General features: G+C 40.2%; 1 protein-coding gene and 1 pseudogene across 1 annotated transcript; one reads left to right on the top strand and one right to left on the bottom strand.

The window, feature by feature from the left end:
- Window positions 1-1,568: 1,568 nt before the first annotated feature.
- Window positions 1,569-2,867, top strand: LOC110491135 (fibromodulin pseudogene; annotated as a pseudogene).
- Window positions 2,868-9,544: 6,677 nt separating this feature from the next.
- On the bottom strand, window positions 9,545-13,995 carry csf1-2 (precursor of second macrophage colony-stimulating factor). Its single transcript, NM_001160476.1, is given in 9 exon segments — window positions 9,545-10,414; window positions 10,500-10,543; window positions 10,620-10,669; window positions 10,830-10,984; window positions 11,219-11,414; window positions 11,594-11,764; window positions 12,122-12,184; window positions 12,636-12,746; window positions 13,904-13,995. Coding segments are annotated over 8 exon segments (831 nt in total). The 5' UTR covers window positions 13,946-13,995; the 3' UTR covers window positions 9,545-10,414; window position 10,500.
- Window positions 13,996-15,599: the final 1,604 nt, after the last annotated feature.

Below are 15,599 nucleotides of genomic sequence, written 5' to 3'. Positions count from 1 at the left end.
GTCAGTGAGTTCAACTTCAAGGACCAAACCAAGGCACTGAAACAGGAAACACTTTGCATTCTTTCTGCTTGGTGTCATGTTGTTCACAACCCTAGCCAATCTTCACTACACACAGAGAGACCAATTATCAAGTCTACCTCAGGCACTATCAGTGGTGCCAGCACCGTATGTGGTGCCAGCACCCTATCACAGAGGTTGAGGTTTAGATGCAGACACTTGGACATATACCGGCCATTTTAATCTACAAAAAACAAATTAAGTCATGGATTTAGACCTGAGGTTGTTTGTAGTTTGAGGTTGTTTCCAAGTAAGCCCATATTACTGACCTCACTAGTAGAGTTCTTCTTACAATGATACTGTAAATCCATCAGTGCCCTGGCAATATCCAGGTAGACCCAATATTCATCCATTGCTCTTGTCATGTTCACACTCCATTCAATGGAAGGGCATTGTGTTTGTGATAACAGACAATGGTAATTACATGTGAAGTGTTAACAACACCAGTTTGGTTTTTGACTTTCCCTTTCCACAGCTGAAGAGGATGCAGATAAATTGAACTTGAGATCATTTGCATAATTCAGGTAATTATCTCCTGTTTTCCAGGTAATAGAGGAAAGGGACACTCTTTAGGGAATAGTGGTCATCTGTCTGAATGGGCGCTAGTCAAGGCGTTTGCTAACTTTCTCCACAGTGTAAAGACTATAACTTGTATTTAAGCTTCTAAGCTGTGAATTTGTTCCCCGAGGCGCTCTGACAGAGTGGAGTATGTTTTGGTGTGAAGGTCTAATTTGATGGATTGCAGTCATACCTTGGCATGTTTTGTATGATTGTATGTGGTCTCATACCTTAACCTCTTTACCAGCATCTCTTTCCCGAAAGAGATGCTGGTAGAAACATCAAGGCATAACCCTCAAGGCATAACCCTTGTTGCTAAGGTAAAGATGAATTAATGACAAGACACAACAGAGAGAGAGGTGGAAAACAAGGTTGTTGAAGACCAGATGGTCTAACATCATAGATTTAGCCGATGGTAACTTGTGGAATAGACACTGGCTGTAATGCGGTTTTAACCAATCAGCATTCAGGATTAGACCCACCCATTGTATAATGTCTTACTTGCTAGTGGAAAATGTGTGTGTTGTAAAGTGACAGAGTGGCTGGGCTGCAGCTGGGGATGACGAGAAGGGGGAGACGGCTATTTACACAACAGTAAATCCCCTCTCCAGCACAGATTGAAGGAGACACTGCAACAGAGACTGGGAAGGAGGAACTGCCTCTAAACAACAGTCTGGTTACTTTACTTTAATGTATGTTTATTTCCATTAATTTGAGAAATTATGTATTTAAATGAAAGCAATTGTTTGTGGATAAAAACACTTGAAAATTCTCAGAGTTTTCATTGAACAACAAGGTTTTGAGAGAGTAATGGGCAAACTTCAAGCATTATCAAGCCTTGATTTTACAGTTTTGTCTTAGTGGTATTCACTTGTAAATGACTAATGACCTAGCTTTGTATTTTAACCTTTATTTAACTAGGCAAGTCAGTTAAGAACAAATTCTTATTTACAATGACGGCCTACCCCGGCAAAACCCGGATGACCGTGGGCCAATTGTGCGCCACCCTATGGGACTCCCAATGACAGCCTTTTGTGATACAGCCTTGGAATCGAACCAGGGTGTCTGTAGTGACGCCTCTAGCACTGAGATGCAGTGCCTTAGACCGCTGCACCACTCGGAAGCCCTGAAGGGCAAGTACAATAAATCATTCCTAGACTCAATTTCAACACAATTGGTAAGTAATAGGTAGAAAATAGTGTTTTTTTATTTAAATCAATCACAAAGAAAAGTCAAATGTAACCCAATAATTATAATTTAAATCACCACAGTGTACACCTGTGTTCTGATCTCTGTTCCCCTTCCTCTCCCTGCAGTGACCATGCAGACGGACGGTGGTGTTCCTGATTGTGGCTGGACTGGTGGACCTGAGCTTCACCCAGCACTCCAGTGCCCTCCAGTGGCTCAACTACCTGAGAAGCCGCTACCATCCCTGGACGATGACTACCCCCTAGAGTGTGACTGCCTGGCCAGCTTCCCCGTAGCCATGTACTGCCACAGCCGCAATATACAGCACGTCCCGTATGTCCCCTCCCACATGAAGTACGTCTACCTGCAGTGCAACTAGATCACAGTCATCCAGGATGGGTTCTTTGACAAGCCACTAGCCTCGTCTGGGTCATCTTGAACCAGCTCAGCTCTGACAAGGTGGGCAAGAACGTCTTCAGCAAGCTCTCTTGTACTTGGATAACAACGAGATGGCCCGCGTGCCCATGAACCTACACAAGTCCATCAAGGATCTACGCATGGATCAAAACAAGAATTCCAAGATCCATGTTTGAGGGGATGACCTACCTCACTTACTTCCATCTCCATGCCAACACCGTTGAAGAGGTCAGGGGGGCTTGCAAGGGACTCAAGTCTCTGACTACTGGATATGAGGAAAAACAAACTGAAGAAGATTCCAGATAACCTCCCTCAGGTGTTGCATCAGCTCTACCTGGAGTTTAACGACATAGCAAGATCCCTGTGAACTCCCTCACTATGTATCCCAAGCTGCAGTTTGTCAGGCTGGCCCATAACAAGTTGACTGACAGAGGGATTCCTCCCAACACGTTCAATGTCAGCAGTCTGGTGGAGCTGGACATTTCCCACAACAAACTGGAGAAGATTCCCACCATCAGCAAGATAACCTCTACCTTCAGGCTAACCAGATTAACGGTAAGGAAGTGTCTGTTATTCCCATTCGTGATATTCTGTGTGTAGCGTTCACTTTCTGTATAATGCCGTATAAAGTGGACCTGTCGATCTGATCCTGGTTTATGTTGTACTGTAACAGTCTGATTATGGTAATGTAGTTGAATAAATATCATGTAGTCGTGGTTTAATGGGTTAAAAGATTATACATTTGAAAAAGTACTAAATCGAATTTCACTATATAGTTGGCCAAAGAGATGGCTATTCTTTATTGTTTTCAACTTTTAGATTTTCTTTTGTATGTCAAGTGAGAGAGAGAAACAAAAAAACAATCCCAAACATTGCTGTTAGGGAAGTATTCAAGAGGAAATTGTCAATAAACTGTGCCTTCTCCCTCTCCTCCTGGTTGCATTACAATTCCAGAAGTATGTAGCCTACTTGGTCGCTCCTTTTTTTTTTTTTTTTTTTCACCTTTATTTGATTTTTATTTATTTTGTGTTTTTGTTTTTAATTTTACCCCTTTTTCTCCCCAATTTCATAGTATCCAATTGTTTAGAAGCTACTATCTTGTCTCTACAAGACGAAGGTTGAAAGTCATGCGTCCTCCGATACACAACCCAACCAAGTCGCACTGCTTCTTAACACAGGGCGCATCCAACCCGGAAGCCAGCCGCACCAATGTGTCGGAGGAAACACTGTGCACCTGGCAACCTTGGTTAGCGTGCACTGCGCCCGGCCCGCCACAGGAGTCGCTGGTGCGCGATGAGTCAAGGATATCCCTACCGGCCAAGGCCTCCGTAACCCGGATGACGCTGGGCCAATTGTGCGTCGCCCCAGGGACCTCCCGGTCGAGGCCTCACCTTTATTTAACCAGGTAGGCCAGTTGAGAACAAGTTTTCATTTATAACTGCAACCTGGAGTGATAGATGTGCATATTATGATGTGCAAATAGAGATACTGGGGTGCAAAAGAGGAAGAGGGTAAGTAATAATATGGGGATGAGGTGTTCTATTTACAGATTGGCTGTGTAAAGGTATAGTGATCGGTAAGTTGCTCTGACAGCTGATGCTTAAAGTTAGAGAGGGAGATATAAGACTCCAGCTTCAGAGATTTTTGCAATTCGTTCCAGCCAAAGGAAGTGTTGGCTTTGGGGATGACCAGTGCAATATACCTGCTGGAGCGCATGCTACAGGTGGGTATTTCTATTGTGACCAGTGTCGTGTCTTTGGCTATGCCGGATTAAGTGATATGACATGCTATTCTATAAAATAATTTCTCCGTAATTAATATCACCTGATTGCGCTAATCATGTAAATGTAATTAACTAGAGAGTCGGGCACCACGAAATAATATTTATAGAGCTGTTATCTTCCGAATAAACTCTTAAAGACCTAGTAATATTTTACATCAATAGCAGTCAATATCAATCGTCATCTTAATTCAGTCTCATCTGAAAGTTGTAAATTCTTGGTTATCTGCACGAACCCTGGCTAACAATTTGAATCAGCAATACAAAATTGGGTTTAATTATTTATTTACTAAATACCTAACTAATCACTCAGAATTACACATACACATAATTAAATCATAACTTGATTACAAATTACGTCATGAAGGAAAACGTCCCTAGCGGGCGGAACAGATATGACAGCTTGTTACACAAAGGAAAAGGGTTGGGTTTGAGTGAAAGAGTGGGAAGACTGAGGGACACAGGGAGAAACTGTGCTATTGTAAATACAGTATCTGATGCATTCTAAATTACCGCCCATTTGGAAAAGGAAAATGCAATAAATATTTACTCTAAACTGCGCTTAGGTAGGTTGGTGGTAGATGGAAGGCCGTGTGGCCCAACCGAGTCCTTTGAAGAATGTCTCTGGTTGTCAATTGCATACGTTGTAGTAACGTCGTTGGTTGGTAGACGGGATACTGTCTGTTCCTTCCTAACCTGCGTTTGCATCTGCTGTTGCTATCTCAACGGCTAGGAGGTATCACTTCTGTAGTGAATAAGAGTTCAAAGTTCATATCATTCATAACCAAAGCTCACGCTGATGTTGGCTTTGTTCTGTAGTTATTATCTGAACCATTCTGACATAGGACCGTCGTCCTCACATCTTTGGAACAGGAGGTTATATTGTCGTCAAGGGCTTATATAGGATGGGAGAGGAGGGCGTGTTTGAAAAGTTTTATAGCCCATGTCCCTTCACAGGGGCGGGCCACTGATTGAGCAGAGCAGAGTCTTATGAAAACCCCAATCTCACATTTTAGAAGCTAAAATCACATTTCATCCCATCACGAATAATTTCATATTCAAACATTTAAATTGAACAACAATTCCATGTGAATCCAATAACTCTGATGTGTAGACTTTCCACTGTAGAGTTTGTCATCTTTGTTGAGAATGTCTCAGATGACAACCGAACTGACATCATATTCATTAAGTACCACCGCATATGTTCAATTGATCGGATTGCCAGAAAATAGTTAATTCCCCCCACCCCCTTCTGATGTTCCCAGAATCTCTATGTTAACCAAGGGTTTTGCAAATGTAACCTCAGTAGGGTAGAGAGAGGAAAAAGGGGGGAAGAGGTATTTATGACTGTCATTGGGTTTGGCGACAGATGTGTAGTGAGGGCCAGCCAACGAGAACAGACAGGTCACAGTGGTGGGTAGTATATGGGGCTTTGGTGATAAAACAGATGGCACTGTGATAGACTACATCCAGTTTGCTGAGTAGAGTGTTGGAGGCTATTTTGTAAATGACATCGCCAAAGTGCCCTTGAACTGGGTATGGTAGTAGGTTCCAGGTGCACTGGTTTATGTCAAGAACTGCAACGCTGCTTAGTTTATCACGCGCAACAGTTTCCCGTGTGTATTAACAATGGTCCACCACCCAAAGGACATCCAGACACCTTTACACAACTGTGGGAAACATTGGAATCAACATGGGCTAGCATCCTTGTGGAACGCTTTCGACACCTTGTGCAATCCATACCCGACGAATTGAAGCTGTTCAGAGAAGTGCAACTCAATATTAGAAAGGAGTCCTTAATGTTTTGTGCAATCAGTGTATATCATTATGAATGGGGGTAAATTGGTATTAAAATGTTTTTTGTTGTTGTATCAAAGTACCATTGGACAATGATCAATGCAGTAGTCAATGTTTATTATATGTTACTTACCTTGTTTTCTGTTTTGCTGTCTTTTTGCCTACCACTAAAGCTGTCATAAATAATGTGAAATTCACAAATGATTGAAGCTTTTGTGCTTTGCTACACACGCAGTACAGTCATTCTCTCTCCAAGCTGCTCTCAAGGTGCACAGATAATGTTTCCATTCCTCTGCTCAGACATTGCATGCATGCTATGTCATCGACTGACAGATTGCTATAACATATAATGTGGTTAGCTGATAGGTAAAATACCTATCCCAACATAATATGATCTGGCATGCGTTAGCAACACCTTGGCAGAGGAATGCGCCCAACATTTTAGTGCCACTTTTTTGGAACTAACTGCCTTTGACTTGCCGTGCCCTTTGTGCTACTGTCAGGGCTGAATCCTAACTTGAGAAATATGTGCATAACTTTCTGTTCTGATAAATCATGTGTTGGTGTCAATGAGAGATTTATCCTGAGTTTTTTGTGGTCATGTTTATCTAGGATCAGCCCTCAGTGTTTTACTTCCCTCATGTGGAACAAAGCTGTATTAGACAAGTAAGTGTATTGTATCCATTACTTGTGCAGTTAGTGAAAGTAATGGATTCAATGGATATGTGAATGTGATATGTCTCAGTACTAAATATGTAATGATGGATAATCAGAAACTGACAAAGACCATGTTTGGATCTGAAAGTATCTAAATAATTACACACATTTTAAAGCCTGACCAACCAGTATAATGCAATTAAACAGTGTTTACTAGATACACATAGAATGAAAAATAAATAAATAAATTGCCAGCTCATCGTTTGCAGGACTCAAATCCAGCCCCATGTTCCTCCTTTGCCTTCTCCCTCCTGTTTCACCTTAAAGCGCTCACTCCAGGCTGGGCGGACCTCCAGAAAGTGCTTATCTTACTCTGGGGCCAATTTTCACATATTTGAACTAAATCATATTGGGACATCTGTCAAAGGCTCCTCTTTTCATCTTAAACAGCTGCCTTTAATCCCTAACAGACAGCAGCTCCATCGAGTCATGGGAATGCTTTTCCTCTGCTCGTAACGGAGCAGGAAGGGAGAGATTATTGACACATACCATGGCATCCACACCAGGGTTAGGCTCAATTCAGAAATGAATTGAGAATGTTTCAGAAATTCCAATAAATTCTAGAATTTGAATTGAATTTGAAGTGAAGTACTAAACATGATACAGAATTGCAATTCAAATTTTAATGAAAGGAAATAGAATTCAATAACATTCAAAGGCCTCTTCTATTCTATATTAGGTGTAATCTATACAAATATCCTATATATCTTGTACATAAAATATTATACATGTTGTTATATACGAGCATATCAAATATTGTTGAAACAAAAACAAAAATGATCAAGGAAAACAAAACATAATTGATTTCCCAGAATGCATTCGTTTTACCTTAAAATTGATGCCTTCAAAAATAAGCCAAACTAAATGGTTGTTAGGAATATAATTGACTATTCTAAGCAATAAGGTTAAAAGAGTATATTAACATTGTTTCCAGAGGAAAGTGATACATTCTTTGGTATCTGGAAGTGTGCACTGTCAGATTCAATGACAATCATGTACTATGACTGAAGGGAATTTATTTGAATTGCACTGAATTAAAATGTACTTCCTGATATTCAAATGCTACATCATGTGGGGTGTGGCCAATTCCAATTTCAACTCATGAGTTGAAGGGGATGACCTCCTCAGTGTCGGATGACCAACGCTGAGGATATGTTATACACTTGTAGAATGTTATGGAGGTTATGGAGAATTAAAACACATTTTGGCTTCCTTAAAAAGTATTCAGGGGAAAGCTAGTAGACCAACACCCCTGCTAGCCTGTGTATTGTCTACAATAAGTATTAACTGATCAAAAAGGGCAGAGGAATGGCAGAGCTTTTGATATCTGATGCATCTGGATTGATGGAATTATTGTTGTTATCATAACTGCTATTACACTCGACACTCAACCCTAAGCCTAATATGTTTCCCAAATATCTATAGATCCAGTTCATTTTAAACCAGAGGTGAGAGTGCTTTAACGAATCTGACAATTGGAGGGATGCAGATTGACTCAGTTCAATAGCTCAGACTTGAACTCCTCCCAAAGTAATGACAAGCAAATTAGTATCAGTTTGCAGAGTAATATCCATCATTGCTATCCAGGTGCAGGGTGGGAATAAGTCATAATGTCTATGCATTCCAGGTGTTTTAATATGTTTCTCTCCAACCAGAGATCTGATAAGATATTTAAATGAATTACAGTGTTATTGCTGATCATGTGTAATTTGATACCTTCTGTAATGCTGATCCGAGCTCTCTTTTAATAACTCAGTATTTATTCTAGGATAATTGTATAGTAACAACATAATACGTTTTCTAGGCAAGGGTGTAGTGAACAGCTGTATTAGTAGGTAGGCCTACAAGTAGACTTAAACATTTTAAAATAAACTCAGCAAAAAAAGAAACGTCCCTTTTTCAGGACCTTGTCTTTCAAAGATCATTCGTAAAAATCCAAATTGCTTCACAGATCTTAATTTGTAAAGGGTTTAAACACTGTTTCCCATGCTTGTTCAATGAACCATAATCAATTAATGAACATGCACCTGTGGAACGGTTGTTAAAACACTAACAGCTTACAGGCGGTAGGCAATTAAGGTCACAGTAATGAAAACATAGGACACTAAAGAGGCCTTTCTACTGACTCTGAAAAACACCAAAAGAATGATGATCAGCGTCCCTGCTCATATGCGTGAACGTGCTGCAAGGAGGCTTGAGGACTGCAGATGTGGCCAGGGCAATAAATTGCAATGTCCGTACTGTGAGACGCCTAAGACAGCGCTACAGGGAGACAGGACGGACAGCTGATCGTCCTCGCAGTGGCAGACCACGTGTAACAACACCTGCACGGGATCGGTGCATCCGAACATCATACTTACGGGACAGGTTCAGGATGGCAACAACAACTGCCCGAGTTACGTCTTCATGGTCTGGGGCGGTGTGTCACAGCATCATCGGACTGAGCTTGTTGTCATTGCAGGCAATCTCAATGCTGTGCGTTTCAGGGAAGATATCGTCCTCCCTCATGTGGTACCCTTCCTGCAGGCTCATCCTGACATGACCCTCCAGCATGACAATGCCACCAGCCATACTGTGCGTGATTTCCTGCAATACAGGAATGTCAGTGTTCTGCCATGGCCAGCGAAGGTCCCGGATCTCAATCCCATTGAGCACGTCTGGGACCTGTTGGATCGGAGGGTGAGGGCTAGGGCCATTCCCCCCAGAAATGTCCGGGAACTTGCAGGTGCCTTGGTGGAAGAGCAAGAACTGGCAAATTTGGTCCAGTCCATGAGGAGGAGATGCACTGCAGTACTTAATGCAGCTGGATTTTGACCCCCCCTTTGATCAGGGATATTAAATTTATGTTAGTCACATGTCTGTGGAACTTGTTCAGTTTGTCTCAATTGTTGAATCTTGTCATGTTCATACAAATATTTACCCATGTTAAGTTTGCTGAAAGTAAATGCAGTTGACAGTGAGAGGACGTTTCTTTTTTTTCTGAGTTTATGTACGAAGTGGTGAGAAAAAAATAATATACTGGCTATGAAATGGCTTTTAAAGTTTTAATGAGCTTGTTGATTGGCTGTTTTGAAGGAAGTTTGCAACATTCTGGATAAATGTACATGAATCCCCCACAAGCAAAGAACTGGAAGACATCAATGGTACAAACTACGATTCAAACCCCATTAGCCATTAATGGAGAAAGTCTTCCAAAAACACATGTTCTCTTGGGACACATGACGTTTTAATATGGACACGTGAAGCATTCCAAAAACACATGATCTTATGTGAAGTGAATGTGATAACATGTGACAACATGTAAAGCAACATTTGATAACATGAAACTACACATGTGAAAATGTGATCACATGTGTAGTCTTCCAAAAGCACATATTTTCACATGATTTCACATGGGAAATCATGTATTTTTTCTGTAAGGATAGTTAAGTATTATTATCAGTAATGTTGGCGATAATTGTATAGGAATTCTTCTAATTAAACTTTTTTACCAGTCGATTTGAAACAACAAAACAATTATTGTTTTTTACAGTGGACAAAGGCAAATTATTCACCAGATCAATCATCATAAACAGTATAAGAAAATATTGATTTTAAGTCGAGTTATAAATATATATGTATACATACATTATATATATATATACATTCATACACACAATATACAACATAGATTATCAAAATATCCCATCTTTGAATAGTATTCTCATAAAGATAAGGTCCATTCAAATCCATTGATAGTGCCTGAAGGCCAGAAAAAGACTGGAAATGTCCATAGGATGTTATATCAATCAAATATATAATATGTAACCCACCATTGTACATTGTTTATTAGAGATGAGAGCTTGATGGTATATCCTCCTCTTTGGATATGCTCCTCCATCTGCAGCAATCTTTTACGGCCTTTGTGGCAAAAGGAGAAGTATTCAGTATGTAGCTACAGCAAATGCATAGAGAGACTGACAGAAGATAGATAAATAATACTCACTTTATTCCACCTGCATCTCTATGTCCTGAATATCTGTATGCAAACTATAAGTAAAACTTTGAATTAGAACCTACATATATGTTTGGGTTGAATTATTCTAGATACTGTGTGATACTTTACCTTGAATTTTGGTACCCTAGTGATGTGTGATGGTCAGTACTGTAGGACATCTGTGGTGGAACAAAATCACGCAAACAAAGGAACTTGTAAATTGCGTTTTATATATATTTCCCCTTTCTCTTAATTGTATTTACTGTGACACTGAATTTAAAGGCATCAGGGGTATTTAGTGCTGTTTAGTAACTCAAACTTCTTAGTATGCATTATTACCTTGTGTGTGATGAGGCAATAGAGAGTGAATATGAAAAGCAGTCCTCCACAGACTGATGGAGCTATGACCATGAAACCAAACTTGTACAGGTCTCTATCTTGGTCTCCATCTAGACTAGTCTGAGGGGCTTTCTCTGAGTCCCAAAGGGTGCTGACTGGGGACAACAAGACAGGTCAAAACAGCCAGGTTATATTATGTACAAGTGAGGTTAAGATAATCAGATAGCTCAGCAAGTTGATACATGCAACACCAGAGGACAGTGGGTCTGATTCTCTAAACTACTTTGCTAAATTGCCTGGACTGGATTATTATATTCGATAATATTGTAATTCTCTGTTTTATGCCTTTTTGCCAGGGAACCTCTCTGGACCTTGAGGAAGTTGCCCACCTGTAGTCAGAGAGAGTGCTGTAGGGAGGGCTGTGGGAGGCTCTGCGGTGTCTGTGTACTCCCTCTCACAGCTCCAGTCTACTGGTGAGTCCATGGTGGTCACCAGCTCCCAGTACACAGACAGGACATCCTGGACCCTCCCCAGGGCCTCAGATGGAGAACTGCTGAATGACATTCCAAAACTCACTGGGTCGTCCTAGTCAATAGGGTCAGAAAATAATGTTTGTAAAATGTATATGGGATGCATGTCCGTTCTATACAATTATACAATAGTTTTATGAACTTAGTATTGACTTCCTTGAATCTTCTTTAAAACACCCAAGTAATGCTGTTATTTATTAATGAGAGAGCTCTTGAGCATCAAACCTCCCTCACCTCCAGCTCCTCATTGATCTGTGGTACACATCTCTGGGAGTAAATGTTGTGGATGAGACCGGTCAGCGACAACACGTAGCTGTGGTTGTCTGATCCCCGAGTGTATCTGAAGTGTCCGGTCAGGAGTTCCAAGATCCAGGGCATGGCAGCTTTTACATAGCAACATTTATTCTGCCATGGAATGGAAGAAGAACAGTCCAAATTCATAACAGTTATGATACAAGGTATGCTTGATATCAGGGACTTGTTCTTGATTAGCCATAATGATTATAGTTCAAGCTTATTTTACAGTCCTTTTTTTTAGCTGAAATAAATGTGGTGCGCAGTGGATACTTTCTGCCACTCTCCTAAAAATATAACAAATCATTTGTAAAAACAATTAAAATTAAATGGTACCAAAATCAAAGAAAGTATCATTTCTTACAGTAAAAAAATAAGGAAATAGTTAACCTAGTGTTCTTTGTGAATTTCCCTGTGATCTCCCAAGTTTTAACTGCACATGCATTTTATGCATAGAAATGACCTTACCAAACTTCTCTGCTCAATAAATGTGTAGGTTATTGAGCATCCACTCTGCAACTGGTTATCTATCTATGTAAAACAGAAATAAATGCAAAAATCAGGAGTCATTAAGTTAACAACATGGATGTTAACTTCTCATATCTTGTGTTCATGAGAGGATTCAATGACCCCAATCATCAGTGTGTAATGGTCTAGTCTAACTGTGAAAATATGCTCTCTACCAGGCAAGTGCACAGATAGAGGTCTAAGAGTTCCTGAATACCTGCCCTGAGAAAAGTGCCCTTTCAGCTTGGTGTTTTTTTCTTCACTTTGAACACCTGCCCCTCCAAAGGTTTGTGCATGGCCCTGCTCTCCACTGTGAACCACTGTTATTAAACACGTATTTCATAAACCACTCTTGGTTATGTATACTTTTTTTGTCATATTATAAGAGCTTTATACCGCTTACATTTTTTTATGTTAACAAAAAAATATATATATATATTTATTTCCCATTGTTCAGTAAAGCTGTACTACTCACCAGGTGTCTTATGGTCAGCAGGTGATCTCTGGTGATGGAGTGTCTGCACGGACCAGGGTCTCCCATGGTCAAGGGGAGACTCAAGAACACCATCACACACAGACACTTTACCTGAAAGGGAAGGATATCGTGGTTTATTATTGCTCTGATGAAGATCTGAAACCAATGTTGAAACGTATCAGCTTCATAAACAGAAAAATAAAGTTGTACGAAATTTGGTGATATATTTATTTGATATATACTATTTATAAAATATAGCGTTCCATAGAATATATAAAACAGAATATTTCCTATTTCTCAATGGACTTTGTCCCTATGTATCTTTCAATTTTGAAAGCATATTTTGTGGTTTGTTGCACATTGGATTCTTGCTGCACTGTTCTTAGAATCCCCACAGATCATTTTCTCTTTGTTTCTGCATCTTCTCATCTCCTGCTTTTCTTTTCTGTCTGTAACTCCTTTCTCCTCATTCAAACACTGTCAGGTCTTATTGATTTTTCTATTTCATTTGTAATACTTATTGTTGATGCCACAAATCCACTACATTAGAATAGGATTTATTACAAACAGAAATCCAGATGAATAGAATGAGTCAAACAGAGTGGACGATAGATCCTGGGAATTCTAACTCCAGTTATATGAGTAGAGCGGAGCCCCATGGGGTGGAGCTGTACGACATATAACATCCATTTCCTTTTTTACTTGTTCTATTGGTTATCTATATTCAAAAGAAACCTACATTTCTAATGTTAGAAAACTACTGAAAATAAACATGTTTTGGAGCATTCTCTGAACACTCAATTGTTAACCTCTGGCTTAGGTCAATAACATTAATAATGATTATCACACATTAGAAATAATCTAATATAACCATAAATTAGCTTTCATAAAGATGACCCACATCCATACAGTACAGTACATTATAGTCACATGATGTGAATTAACTGTCCATGCCATGTTTACATTTTTCCTACAGTAGTTACATATATTCATTTCAAACTTTGTTAGAGACAAACCTGAAAGTATGAAGTCTGAAATGCCAAACTACTGCAAGAAAATACGACATTCACATTTCCAAAAGAGGGACATAAGTAATTTAACGTGTTCCGTTCTAATGTCAAATCACTCATACCGCGGGGAAAAATGCAGCAACTGTAGATTAATCAAACAGAATACAGTAATGTCAAAGGCAGTTTTGTCAAGAGATTTCCTTCACAAGAGCATAGCAACATTAATGAAAGTCATGCAGAAGTAACTGTTTCTCTTACCTTGGTTTTGCACTGAATGTGGGTTGGCACGAGGAGGGTCATCTGGCTCACCTATGAAAATAGAGAAGACCAGACTCCTCTGTCAGAAGCATTGGAGAAGATAGATGATGTGTGTCTTCTCTTTTAGCCCTGATCAATCCCTCTAGTAAACCTCTGGAGACAAGACATGCATTAAAGAGAAGCTGACAGTCCTCTGGCGTGGATGGAGCCCAGGTTTCCCCAGCATGGACTGATGTGGTTCGACTTCCCTCCGAAAGGTCTGGAGCTCACAGTGTGACTGCCTGCCTGAGCTGTAACTCAGAGACTATTTTAAGACCTCCCTCTTCCTGCTCTCTCTCTCATATGGTCCACAGGAAACTATGCCCGTATCCCAGCTTTCATGATTCCCAATAACAACTGGAGGGTCTCGACTTGAGACATACAGAGCCTTGAAAATCTTAGTATTTGCCCCCTTTCCGATTTCCTCTATTGTTGCATATTTTTAAAAGGGAATGTTATCAGATCTTCAACCTAAACCTAAAGGGTACCTAAGTTTACAAATAACATAAAAAAAATTATACTTATTTTATTTATTTAATTAACAAAGTTATGCAACACCCAATTCCCCTGTGTGAAAAAGTCATTACCCCTTACACTCAATAACTTATTGTTGCCACCTTTAGCTGCAATGACTGCAACCAAACGCTTCCTGTAGTTGTTGATCGGTCTCTCACATCACTGTGGAGGAATTTTGGCCCACTCTTCAATGTGGAACTGCTGTAACTCAGCGACATTTATGGATTTTCAAGCATGAACTGCTCGTTTAAAGTCCTGCCACAACATCTCAATTGGGATTAGGTCTGGACTTTGTCTAGACCATTCCAAAACTTCAAATGTGTTGCTTTCTTAGCTATTTTCATGTAGATTTGATTGTGTGTTTCGGAGCATTGTCTTGCTGCATAACCCAGCTGTGCTTCAGCTCACAGACGGATGGCCTGACAATCTCCTGTAGAATTCTCTGATACAGAGCAGAATTCATGGTTCCTTCTATTAAAGCAAGTCGTCCAGGTCCTGAAGCAGCAAAGTATTCCCAAACCATCCCACTACCACCACCATGCTTGACTGTTGGTATAAGGTTCTTATTGTGGAATGCAGGGTTTGGTTTTCGCCAGGCAAAATGGGACCCATGTCGTCCAAAAAGTTCACTCAAGATTGCCAAAAAGCACATGGAAGCACCTAGATGATCATCAAGACTCTTGGAAGAATGTTCTGTGGACAGATTATTCAAAACTTTTTGGATGACATGGTTCCCATTATGTCTGGTGAAAACCAACCACCAAACCCACAAATGTCGCTGAGTTAAATCAGTTCTGCATGCAATAGTGGGCCACATTTCCTCCACAGCAACATGTTGCAGTCATTGCAGCTAAAGGTGGCACAAACAGTTATTGAGTGTAAAGGGGCAATACATTTGTATTCATTTTACAGACACCTTTCGGGCTCCCGGTTGGCTCAGTGGTCTAAGGCAGTGCATCTCAGTGCAACCAGCTGTGATCAGGAGTCCCATAGGGCAGTGCACAATTGGCCCAGCGTCGTCGGGGTTAGGGGAGGGTTTGACCAGGGTCGGCAATCATTGTTAAATAAGAATTTGTTCTTAACAGACTTGCCTAGTTAAATAAAGGTTAAATGTATATATTTTTTATTTATTTCACACAGG

Source organism: Oncorhynchus mykiss, chromosome 16 (assembly GCF_057628025.1).
Source record: "Oncorhynchus mykiss isolate SJ-2025 chromosome 16, ASM5762802v1, whole genome shotgun sequence".
Taxonomy (NCBI): Eukaryota; Metazoa; Chordata; class Actinopteri; order Salmoniformes; family Salmonidae; genus Oncorhynchus; species Oncorhynchus mykiss.
The sequence above is the reverse complement of the archived record's forward strand: the minus strand, read 5'-3'. Positions and strand labels throughout refer to the sequence as shown.